General features: G+C 32.3%; 1 protein-coding gene across 6 annotated transcripts in view; it reads right to left on the bottom strand.

The window, feature by feature from the left end:
- The window catches only part of ASPH (aspartate beta-hydroxylase), a 247,329-nt gene that overhangs the window by 145,597 nt on the left and 88,945 nt on the right, over positions 1–12,787 (bottom strand). For 5 of the 6 annotated variants that reach the window (XM_051970136.1, XM_051970133.1, XM_051970137.1 and 2 more), the window contains 8 exons: positions 10,072–10,146; positions 8,611–8,736; positions 6,613–6,654; positions 6,346–6,399; positions 5,938–5,985; positions 5,477–5,509; positions 2,505–2,546; positions 41–76 (listed from right to left, as the gene is read on the bottom strand). In XM_051970136.1, the coding sequence (XP_051826096.1) occupies positions 41–76; positions 2,505–2,546; positions 5,477–5,509; positions 5,938–5,985; positions 6,346–6,399; positions 6,613–6,654; positions 8,611–8,736; positions 10,072–10,146 (456 nt within the window). The remainder of the gene's footprint in view (positions 1–40; positions 77–2,504; positions 2,547–5,476; positions 5,510–5,937; positions 5,986–6,345; positions 6,400–6,612; positions 6,655–8,610; positions 8,737–10,071; positions 10,147–12,787) is intronic. The other variant, XM_051970134.1, reaches the window with a different exon arrangement.

The raw sequence follows: 12,787 nt of genomic DNA, 5'->3' as shown, positions 1-12,787 counted from the left end.
AATTTTCATTATGAAAAGAAAAAAAAAGATATCAACTTACCTTCTGCACCCATGTTTAAATCTTCCACAGCAATGTCTAAAAATAAAAATATATTATATTTTATCAATTGAGTTCCTGAAGAACTAGACAAGCTTCCTAAAAATGCAATTTTTTACTAAATTGCCTTTAAAATTTATGTACCAAAAGGCACTCTAAGTTTTCATTAATTTGTCTTTTGCGTTTCTAAATATTTTATAAGAAAAAGTATAGATGTTAATAGGATAGACAAAAACAATTCTTAGACTACTATAGCCAAAGAATAACAAATAAACAAAATTGCCATCATTCGTATTATGCCTACAAGAGCCTTGTGTTTCTGAAGCAATGAATATCAGTGGCGTGGCTATACAAAATTGCGTGGCTATACAAAATTACATGGCAAGTGCTATTTCCCATTTTGTTTTTATATTATCAAAATTAGAGCCAAATTTAGTGTCTAACAATATAAATCAATCTTCTGAAGTTCCTGTATCTATTCTCTCTTCCCTCTTCTTTAGATGCAAAGCTATATGGTACAGTGCAAAGAGCTTAGCATCAGCATACCAGGATTAGAATTCTGTCTCTACCACTTACTACTCTGTTATTAAGTCACTGAATTGTTCCAAATCTCTGTTTCTCAAATATATTAAAAATAAAGATAATAATACCTCTCATAGGACTTTTGCAAAGAAAAATCACATAAATCAAGTATTTAGTACTGAATCACAAAATTTGAGAGTTGGAAGGGACTTTGGCAGTATCTAGTTCAATCCAAACATGAAAAGAGTTCCTATTATAACATATTGAACAAGTGTTCTGCTTAAAGTTCTTTAGGAAGAGGTCCATTAAAAAGCAAGCTACTCTACTCTGAGACAATTCTAATGGTTACTACATCCATCCAGCCTAAATCTGTCTACCCATTAACTGGGGTTCTGCCTTCTGGGGCAAAAAAAACAAGTCTCATCTCTTTCTCCCAACAAATCTTTCAACTATTTAAAGGTAACTATTATATCCACATTAAACATGGCCAGATTCTTCAACTGATGTTCACAGGGATTCAAGGCCCTTTACCATCTGCACTGTCCTCTACATACTATCTTGTCAATGTTCTTAAACCACAGTGCCCAATATTCCAGATGACATCTAATAAGGGGCAAATGCAGGGCACTATCATCACCTATTCCTGGAATCTATGAATTTTTTTTTTTTTTTTTTTTTTTGCTGTTGCATCCCACTGTTAATTCACACTGAGCTTGTAGTCTGCTAAAATCCTCAGTTTTTCAGAACTCTTGCTGCCTAACCATGCCTCCCTCATGTTGTATTTGTGAAATTGATGTTACAATATCCAAATATAAGATTTTACATTTGTTTTGATTTCCATTTTCTTTGATTTGATTTGATTTAACTCACCAAAATCTTTGAGTAGTTTCTTATAGCTTGGGTGAAAGGGACAGTTTGCACTTGTTTTCTACATTTTCTATTCACCTTTAAAAGTGAACTCCAGTATAATCTATCTGAAAACTTGTCTGATTCCTATAGTCATTAATATGTCCTCTCACTCATCAAATATTCTTAGAGTATGATCATCTTATTGCCCCTTTTACTATTAACCTATACACTCACCTATACCTCTCACATCTCTAGGAACTTAAAAGGAACTGTTTCCTTTACACTTCCAGTGCCAAGGAGAATGTTTTAAAATAGCAAGCATTTAATTAATGTTTGCTGAATTGAATTGAAATAAGAAAATAATATGAAACCTAGATCATAAAGGAGGAAAAATATTTCAATAGATGAAGATGAGGAGAAAGAACATACTGGGCATAAGGAATAGGGCTGAGTGAATAAACAGAGGCAAAAGACACAATCCCTAATATCAAAAAAAACTATATTTTTAAAAAGCTTAAGTACAGATATTTAGAAAGAGACATTTCTACAATTTCTTCATAATCCAAGAATTGTTTGTTTCAAAACCGACTCCTTGCTCCAATTGTTCCATGAACTGAAAATTATTTCAGACCTCATACTGCTGCCCTGCCTGGTTTCACCTCCACACAAGATCCTTTCCCATGACAAGTTCATCACTTCTAAACTCACTACCTCCCAAGCCCTGAGTGAACTTCCTCCCCTAGCTTCCTTCTCCCAGTGACATAAAGGATCCTCCAAAAGCCTTCCTTCATAAAGGGCAAAATTGGACTCTCTCTCAGCTCACACTGCACCTGGTGATCTATGGTTTTAACTCCATGATACATGATACCTCATGGTGTCCTATTACTTCCTCCCACTTCCTGTTTGCTTTTATATGTTCTCTCCCCCATTACACTATAGACTTCTTGAGGGCAGGGAATAGCTTTCTTTTATTAACTATATCCTCAACACTTAGCACAGTGTCTGGCACATGATACTTAATAAATGTTTATTGGATTAAACTATACTGTTAACTAATTATAAACATTACATTAACTATAGGTAAGAAAGAATTTACCTGAAATAGCTTCTGTTTTCTCATTTTCTGGAGATTCATAAACTATAAGAAAGAAGAAAAGATATTCACTTATCATTCTGACAGTTTTCATTATAAAACTGTAAAGCATAATATGATACTTTATATAGTATATATTTCTGCTCATTAAGCAGACAACTGTGTATAGCTGTTGTTTTTACTCTAAAGAATGATAAGGCCAATAAGTCGATGGTATATCAAAGAAACAGTCAGGAATACATAAATTGAAATCCAACTTCTGATACTTACAACTGTGTGACTTTGGTAATTCATTTAACTTTTTATAAGCCCATTTACTAATCTACAAAACAAAAGGGTTGTACCTGTTGAACTCAAGTTTCTTCCAGTTCTATGTTCCTAGCTTTTGTTACTTTAATTCTTAGGTATCCTTAATTTAAAGATAAAATAATCACATAGAAGAAAGATTAAAATATTAGGACTCTCTAGAGAAATTTAATTACTATAATCACACTGAAGGTAGAAGAAAAATTAAATAACCTGAGATCTGGGCAGTTTACCTGGTTACATGGACAAATCTATGATCCTATTATCTTATAAATTTATGCTAGACAGCTTTAAAATATGAAAAAATTATTAAGAAGAAAGGAACTGCCCATCACTTATTCTATCTAGAGTCTCTTTGGGTCTAATCAGATTAGAAAAGAATATTAGAGAAAAAAAAAAAAGAAATTCAAGGTGGTACCAGAAATTCATACAAGCCCCAATCAAACATAGCTAGTTTTCTCTCTAGCATATAGCAAGAAGAAACTCATGAAGTAGAGCTAATTCTTAAACTATCAATGATTAAATTTAATGCAAAGTCTCAAAACAGGGCATGAAGCAATAGGACTGATTATTTAAAACATAACAAAACTTAGATAAGTAAGTCTCAAATTAATCAGCTTAAAAATCTATGCTTACATCAATATTACTAAATATATTTAGACTCCTCTTTTGGAATTTTCTCAGTGTTTGTAGTCTAGTCTTTTGAATATGTTCAATGTTGTGTGTCTCTGTCCTTTGAGTGTGACTTTAATTTCTGAAATAAGTACGTAATCAGAAGCAAAGATTTCGATTTGGAAGGGTTTTTAAACAACTTTTCCAATTCCCTCATTTTACTGAGGAGAGAATTGAGGGTGATAAAGTGACTGGGTTGTTGAATTGAAATTAATTACCCTCATGGTCAGACAACTAGTAACAAAGGCAAAATTGAAATGCTGGTTTGACTCCAAATCTGTTCTTTTCATTACACCATGCTAAATCTTTAGCTCTTTTAATGCTGGTCACTATTCAGAGCTTTACTTTTTCCTTTTTTATGCTCAGGTTTTTCCACTTCCAGATAATTAAAGTTGCCATAGTTTCTATAGCCCTCAAATAAGTACTACTATATATACACTGCTATATATAAACTGCTAATCATTAGAGTTGATAGATTGTTGATCTGATCTTACAAGAAGATGTTTTGGGCCAGAATTTTGAAACAGATATACATTCTCTCAGAAGAGTCTTATATAAGCCCAGTGAAGAGAGATTCTGCAATATATATTTTCCACTTGGCTGGCTGGTGGCGGAAGAGAGTTCAACTGGATTGGAGAGGAGCACTCTGGTGCAGACACAGAGCACTTTGGGAGATTGAGAGCCAGAAGCCCTCTCTTGGAGACAAAGCAGATTCAACTTGGAGCTGGATTGAAGGCTGGAGAAAGCAGAGGCAGAGGCTGAAGGAAAAAACCTTTGCATTTGGAGACATTCGGAGGGCTCTAAGCTAACTGGGCTATATTGGAGGCAATAAAACATCTGAACTTTTATCACCTGGCTGCGTTTTGAGGTGATTATTATTTTCAACTGATACTAAAGCTACCTCCAAGAAAAACCTCCCCAAGAAACCTGCACCTCTCCCTCAGAGAGAACTATTCTTCATATTTTAAAAGAAGAAGATCACCACATATAACTGCAAAACCAATTTTAGAATAAGAAGTTTATCTACTTATAAATAAGTAAATCATCTTCTATTTCTCTTCACATTGAAGTTATTAACATAAAACTTTGTGTTATGTCAGTACTGTGAAATAGATTAAGTCAAAATTCAATTCCCAAAATAGATCAGCGTTTTCCAAATGATGCTCTCTCTTTAAGATCAAAAGAAAAAACAGACTCAATTTCCCATCAACAAGCATTTATTAGGTACCAGTTACGACAAGATCCTATTCTAGGTTTCAGGGATAGAGAGATGCTAGAAATATTTCACTTCTAAATCATTATGAATGAAGTAACAACAAGATTTATGTTCAGAATTTTGAAAGTGTAATAAGCTAATGAGAGGTAGTATGACAATGTGCTTCTGTCATATCACATATCGAAGCCAGGTATAGAAAACTCAAATTGAAACAGGGACCAATAAACTACATTTAGTTTTAAAATGTAATATCACCTATTTTTAAATTTTGTTAAATATCTCCCAATTACATTTTAATCAGGCCACATTGGGGAAAATGTTGTGGGATGCATATTTGGAACCTCTGCCCGAGACAACTCTGACTTTGAACCACTGAAGGTACTAAATTGCATAGGAAGTTTCTTCATCTGAATGTTCCCTATCATCAATAAAATTACAGAAAGAGTCCCTATTTGTTCATCCATTTCATCTTCTATACTTTCTATAGTTCTAAAACTTATATGTAATTAAGTTGAATAAACAAAACTGAAATGTCTGGACTATGTAATCTTTAAGGTCCCTCCTCCTTTCAAGTTCTAAAGTTCTACCATTTTCTTTTATACCATAAACTGACTCTTTAGTGAAATCCCCAAAAAATTTTCAAAAAAATGCATTGAGACATAACAAAGTAGAAACATGATGTTTCAGAGAAAACTCATTTTTCATTGATAGCTTCTGAGTGGTTTAAAAATATCAATCTATAATCAAAAATTTTGTAAAATATAAACAATAATTTTCAAACCTTGTTCATCATGGTCTTGATATGATGTATCTTCTATTTAAAAAAATTAACCAAAAATAGGTATTCAGAAAATAAAGTGATTTAAAAGAACTAGTTATAAGATCCTTCCATTTATGTTATAAGAAACTTACATTTACAAATATATGCATTTAATCATTTTAATCAACAATAATATAGTGCTAAAGAACTTTTAATAAACTAAATGATACCAAGGCTTCTAAAATCAGCAAAGTTTATGATTCAAAATAGCATTGTCTTTTCTTCATTAAAATTAAATCCTAAATTGACTACCATGAAGTTTTGATATTAATGGAAATCCAAATCATCATAAAGAAGGCACCCCCAAAATTAATATGAGCAAAACTTTGAAAAAATCATGTAAGCACCACATTTCAAGTTAAAAACCCTAAATGATCTTTTAAATTATACATATGACTCCTTCTCAAAACAGTTTATCATACCTGTATCATATTCCAGTGTCATATCTTTCACTTCTGGTTCATGGTAATCTATAAAGGAAAATTAAATTTATTTTTTAAGTCTTCAAGATTAATTGGATATTTATTATTTAGTTATATCAAACTGTTTGGAATAAAGCTAAGAATCTAATAATAGTGTGAAAAATAATAACATTTACCACTCTATTATTCCATTGTCTTATATAATCAATCAAAATCATACAGGTATATCAAATAAATATTTTCATTTAGAAATGATACAATTAAGATAAATAAGACTGAATATGTTATCTCAACAACAAAATAAATCAAAAAATGTGTGTGTGTGTGTGTGTGTGTATGTGTGTGTGTGTGTGTGTGTGTGTGTTAGAAGTTCATTTTCATGATTTAATATACGTGATAGTCACAAACCTGGATTTTCCTGTTCGTAAATAATCTCTTCCACATCCTTATATTCATTTAAATCTGAAAATTAAGAAATTATATTTTTAAAATTATCAATAAAAGTGATTTATAATCTGTAAGCTAACCTAAGGTCATAGATGGTGTCTAGCAATTAAAGGGAAAAAAATCCCCACTGAAAGAATAGATTCCACTAAAATAGTTATACTCCTTCATAGCAAAATATTTTCTTTTTAACATTAATCAGGGGGAAAAAAGCACTTTACAAAATCTCACCTGATTCAGTTCCTTCTGTCTTCTGATTTCTATCTTCAGTATCTGAAAAATAAGATTTATGGTTTTAATGAATTTATTAATTCAACTGTAAAGTAACTTGAATCTAAATCTACAAAAACACTATTAATATTCAATAACTGTGGCCTATTAAACAATAAAATAAAACAAATGGTGAAACTTCTCATTAACAACCTTACAATCTAGGTAATGGAGGAGCTAATTTAGTAATGAGAAATAGAATTTCAAAATGTAGATGTTTAAGAACATAATCAGAAATAGAATATAAATCTCCTGAAAGTCTTATTTAGGTTTTCTCTATTACCTCAAATCATTCTCTTGCTGGCACCCTATCAATCTCAGATCAAACATTAAAAAGTGACAAATGTCCAATCACGATAATAGGAATAATAATGATTAGCAAATAAAAATGGACAAATAACTAATCTAATATTTGCTATTACTATATTCTATAATATTGTTCCACAATTTTGCACGTTATTCTACCTAACCTTGAAATTTCTTAGTTTCTACCCATACATTAAGTCTGAGTTTAAATATGACTTTCTTCAAAAAGCCTTTCCTGATCTTCCCAACTAGATCTGCTCTTCTTCAAAATACACAGCATGTATAGTTGCACAGAATGAGATTAAGGCTGGAAAAATAGGACAATGCCAATTTGTAGATGTTCTCAAACATTAAGTAAACATTTGGACTTTACTTATCAAAAAGTAAGAAACCCCTGAAAACTAATGAGTAGTGAAATATTCAGTATTATGAATAAGGAAAATACTATACAGGACAGATTATTTTAGGGAGGGTGCAGATAGGACAATTTATTATAAGACTACAATAGTCTAAAGCAAAGGCTCTTATGGTGTGTGATAGACTCCTGTAACCTTATGATGACGCTTATTCCACTATGGCTTGTTGCCCCCATTCAGAATTGAAGGAAATGTAAAATTCTGGTCCTACATTAGTGAAAATAACAATATAAGGTATAATTAATAAAGATGTTTCTATCTTTATAATTTAAAAAAAAGGTAAAAATAAATATGTAACTTTTTTCCCCCATTTAAGTTCCCAAACCCCACTGAAATGTTTCCACATGGACCTGAGATTCCAAACCTCTGGTCTAGAAAGCATTTAAGGAACGCTTGGTCTATTCTGGGGTAATGGTAAAAGGCAAATAAAAAGAGAAGCAGATGAATGAAATGGAATCAAAGTGCAAACAAAGAAAGAAGAATGATACTCACAGAAATCATTGTTATCTGAAAGAAGATAAGCTTTAGGGGATATATATATATATATTTATCATGAGCATTATATACTGAGGCACCAGAGAGGCATCCAAGTGGAGATCTTCCATATACACTTGAAGCTGTGGGCCTAAGCTAAGGAGAGGTTAAGGATTCCTTCCTTCCTCTGAAATATCTTCATTCTCAGTTTATACCTTTCTGATGGCACTCATAAAATTCTGCTTAATATTCTTCAGGGGTCCTCAAACTTTTAAAATAGGGGCCAGTTCACTGTCCCTCAGACTATTGGAGGGCCAGACTATAGTAAAAACAAAAACTGTTTTAAAGGCCTTTAAATTAGAACTTGAGAAGACAGAGTATAAAAAGAGTTAGGATAATGGAGAGTTTTGCTTTTGGTTTTGACTTGGTTTTTAATGATGGGAAGAAGAAAATGGTTTCAGCAAGCATAATGAAAAGAAAAGACAAAGGACAAAGAGTACTAGAAAATGGCAGGGTTAAAATGGGACTTTGTAAAGAAATAAGAAAGGAAGGTGGTATTTTCAGACACTAGGACTCTGAAATCCTGGATAAGAAATCTAAATTCCACAAAGTAAAATGCAAAACTTACAAAATCTTTGGAGTAAATAAAGATATCTTCATTTAAATTGTACTTAATATTATGTTAAACTGGTTTGAAAATAAATCATACAAAGTATTTTAAAATTATCCTGTTTTACTGACAGTAGCAAAAATAGTATTCTACCTTCAGATAGTGTTTCTGTTTCCAAGTCTTCAAGTTTATCTTCCAACTCATTTCTCATTGGACTATCTTCATCTTCTATTTGCTTTCCTCCAACTATTTCAACCACCTCTTCTTCCTTGTCATTTTCTATTTTAAATAAAATAAGCAATTTAACAGTCTGAAACTGATGACAACTCACTATGGGTATTCTGTGATATAACTACTTGTTTAATTAGTCATAAGAACTCATTATTGCTGCCACTCTATTGCTTTTTTCCCTTCCCTTCTCCCCTTTCCCTACTATTCACCAAGGTTTTCAGAGTTTATTGTGACTGAAAACAGTTGTCCCTAATAACTCCTTCTCCCTTTACTTCAGAGCCAATAAGGGTAAGTATGGCATGATGGGATACAGGCAAAGGGAAAGGTAGGTAAAAGGGCAAGTACCAAGTTGGAAAGAAAAATTAAAAGTTATGCTACCCAGTGAAATCTGTTACAATAATTAATAACTTCCAATGTGCTCTCTGCTTCAATCTGTCTTGCAACTATCTTACTGTAGAAACAAGAGAAAATGGGAAGGAGGATTGGCTCACAATGGCTTCTCACTAGCCTAGTACCTACCTCCTCCATATCATAAATTTCCTAGTCCTCACCCCGATATTCCAGCTTTGCAAGTTCCTATTGCCATTTAAATTCTTACAATTCCTATGCTACTTCATCCCAATAATTTCCCTCTCTCAGGTCATTAGCGTCTTCACCTATGGCTTATAACTAGACGATAACAACTTCCTTCCAACAGAGATAATTCAGAATTGTTATCTGGTTGAGGTCCAAGGGAGAAATGTTTCTGATGTCTCAAGCTGAAACTCTAAATACATATCTCTACAAAAATATTATTGCTTAAGGAAAGTAAGCTGATGTCAAGAGATAGACAGTGATAAGGATAGGGACAGGGATGAAACAGGCTCTGGGATAATTAACAGGTAAGGGAATCCTCTACCAATAAAAGTCCTCCCTAAAGTTCTGAGATGTTAATTGACTTCTCCATGGACAAGGAAGCAAAACTTAAGCCAAGATCTAGCTTCAAGACTACTTCTTTATTCCTTATTGCTTCTCAGGGAGGCAATGAAATAAGTTTTGATGCAAGAAAAAATTTGTTTTAAAACAATTATGAAATATCAAAAATACTTACACATAGCAATGTTAATGCTACGTGCAAATATTTTTGATATTTCATAATGTTTGACAACAACTGTAACGTTTTCTTATTTACCTCCTAAACTTCTCCAACCCCTCTTTAACATGAGATATTCCACATCTCAAGACTGAGGGAACACTGCAATCTCCAGGTAATTCAATGTCAAATTAGTTTAGAAAATATTGCATTTAATAATATGTGATGACAAAAATTAAGAACAACCAAATTCAGGAGTCCCAACATATCCTTTGTATAATAATCATAAAATAATAAAATTTAATTCATACCATGCTGTGTCTGCAGTGCTTTTTCAAGGACGAATTGAATGCTTTCTTCTACTTCATTTTCAATACTGTGATATTCTAAAAGTTATTTTTAAATAAAAAACAAACAAAACAAAAATAAAAATACTTCAAATCTTATTCAACATTTATCATGAAAACTAATTTACATGAACTTCAGGCAATGAAAATATTAATTTGTTCATATTAGTTTAATGTGTATTTTTTCCTCTGAGGGCACTATGGGACAGATGATAGAGCCAGACTCAATCAAAAAGTCCTTGGTGTTCAAGACCCACTTCTGACACACGTGAGTCTATGCAAGTGACTGAACCTGTCAGTGTCCTAGTTATAGAACAGTATTTGCACTGAGAAAAAAACGTTGCCTTACCAGGAGCTGTTTTTATCAGTATAGTCACAAATTTGGACAAAAAGATTGAGGGAGAGAAAGAAGAGGGGAAGGGCCAGACAGATATGAACACGGAGAGGGAGAAAGAGAAAGACAGGAAGAAGGAGAGGGAGATGGATAAACAGGAAGGCAGAGAGAGACAAACTAGATATTCAGATTGAAAAAAGATATTTGCTTACTTAATCAAACTGGTTCAATGGTATCAGAAGAAATCAATTTTCAATACTTTTATATGACTTCTAAAAATGAATTAAAGCTTCTCATTTCTAAATATTAAAATTTTAATTTGATGACAATCTTATTCAATGAAAGACCAAAATTCCACCCTTTAATTTTATTAACTACTAAAATTGTAAACAGATTCATAATGTCTAAACAAAATATTTTTCAAATTCCTTTTATAGACAATTCAATTATAAAATTGTTTTAGCACTTTTTGAATCACACTTCAAATATAGCACCAAATAAAAATAATCTACTTATAAAGGGATAATTTCCAACAGAATATTAAAGGTAAACATTTACTTTATATTATATATTTAAGCAAAAGGGCAAATTCCAAGTTTTGCTTGAAATAAAATGGTCCAGGAGGGGGAAAAGATGGAGGGAAAGCAATAACATACAAACTAAAAATAGACAAAAAAAAATTCATCTTTTAGAAAGAATAATTATCTAAACGCTAAAGTCACTTGTGAAGCAAAGCAGAGTTAATGTTTTCCAAAGGAGTTCTTTCTGAAATATGTAGAATGGCCAATGAGAAGTCACAAAAAGCAAAAGAGGTTGTCTTATCACTTACTGAAGTTATCAATGTGATATGTGACAAAGGTTAATAACCTCAAAATCCACTACATTTATTTTTTCCCAAAGGTATCATAATTCACACACTGACCTGCATTTAAAGCCTTGATTTGCCATATGCCTCTACAGTAGCACCAATACAATAGAACGTCAAAAATTAATGTTATATGCAATATATCATTATTATTATGATATATTATTATATCTTACATGATTAGTTACATATAAGATAATCATATCTTATATGATTAGTATACAAGATATACATGTATTAGTGTTGTTAGATAGTAATAATTTATTATATATTTAGTAATATAAGTTAATGCATATTTCTTATATGATAATGGACTATGTATGTATGCTCCATATACATAAATGTATAGCATAAATGAAACACCAACATAATAATGTCAGCATTTATACTAATAAATAGTGCCTAAACGTTTGCAAAGTGCTTTACAAATGACTTTCTTTTATCCTCACAATGCATATGGGAAGTAAGTGCTATTATTATCCCCATTTCACAGATGAAGAAAATGAGACAAATTGGTTAAGTTATTTGCCTAGTGTCATACAGCCAGAAAGCATCTGAGACAGGATCTGATCTCAGGTCTTTCTGACTCCAAGCCTAACACTAAGCCATCTAGATACCTAATCAAGTTGACTCGTCCTGGCAATTTCACATTTCCAACATGTTTTATAACATCCGTTTTCTACATCCTGTTTTCCCACTGCCACTTAACCTACAATGGAATCTCATTACTACGAAGATTATAGGAATAGCCTAATTCATCTTCTAGCCTCTAGCTACTTCTTCTACTTACAATGTTATTGAATTCACCATCCTTAAGATTAAATCTAACCATGTTACACTCTGTTGGCACATCAAGAGCTCACTGCTGCTTTCTGACTCAATTCCAAACTGATTTAATTGTCATGTCCTTTTATTTGTTATCCTATCTATCTATTACCCCTCTCAGTTTCTGCCACTATTCCATGTAATTTATGTTCTGGTCAATCTAAATTAGTTGCTATGCCTTAGAAGTGTTGGTTGCATACATCCCCAATTTTTTAATATCTGTTGGAACTCTCTCTAAAAGTAAAGTCAGGGTGTAGCTAGGTAGTGCAGTGGATAGAGCACCACCCCTGAAGTCAGGAGAACCTGAGTTCAAATCTAGCCTCAGACACTTAACACTTCCTAACTGTGTGACCCTGGGCAAGTCACTTAACCCAAAAGCCTCAGCCAAAAAACAAACAATAAAAGTAAAGTCAGTCTATAAAACTGAAAATATCTTAATGATAATCTTATTTTCTAAATAGTATCACTAGATTGCAAAATATATGAAGAAGATATATATATATAAAGATTGAGGCCTGGGAGAGTGGGGGTGGTGTGAGAGCAGGTACAGGGATGGGTTAAGAAGGGGGTTTTGAAGCAAAAGGATTTTATATTTGATCTTAGAAATGACAGGGAAGAGGGATGTACTGTGCCTTAGGAAGGTTATTAAGAGCTGA

Source organism: Antechinus flavipes, chromosome 1, assembly GCF_016432865.1.
Source record: "Antechinus flavipes isolate AdamAnt ecotype Samford, QLD, Australia chromosome 1, AdamAnt_v2, whole genome shotgun sequence".
NCBI lineage: Eukaryota > Metazoa > Chordata > Mammalia > Dasyuromorphia > Dasyuridae > Antechinus > Antechinus flavipes.
This window is presented reverse-complemented; position numbering and strand designations above follow the sequence as displayed.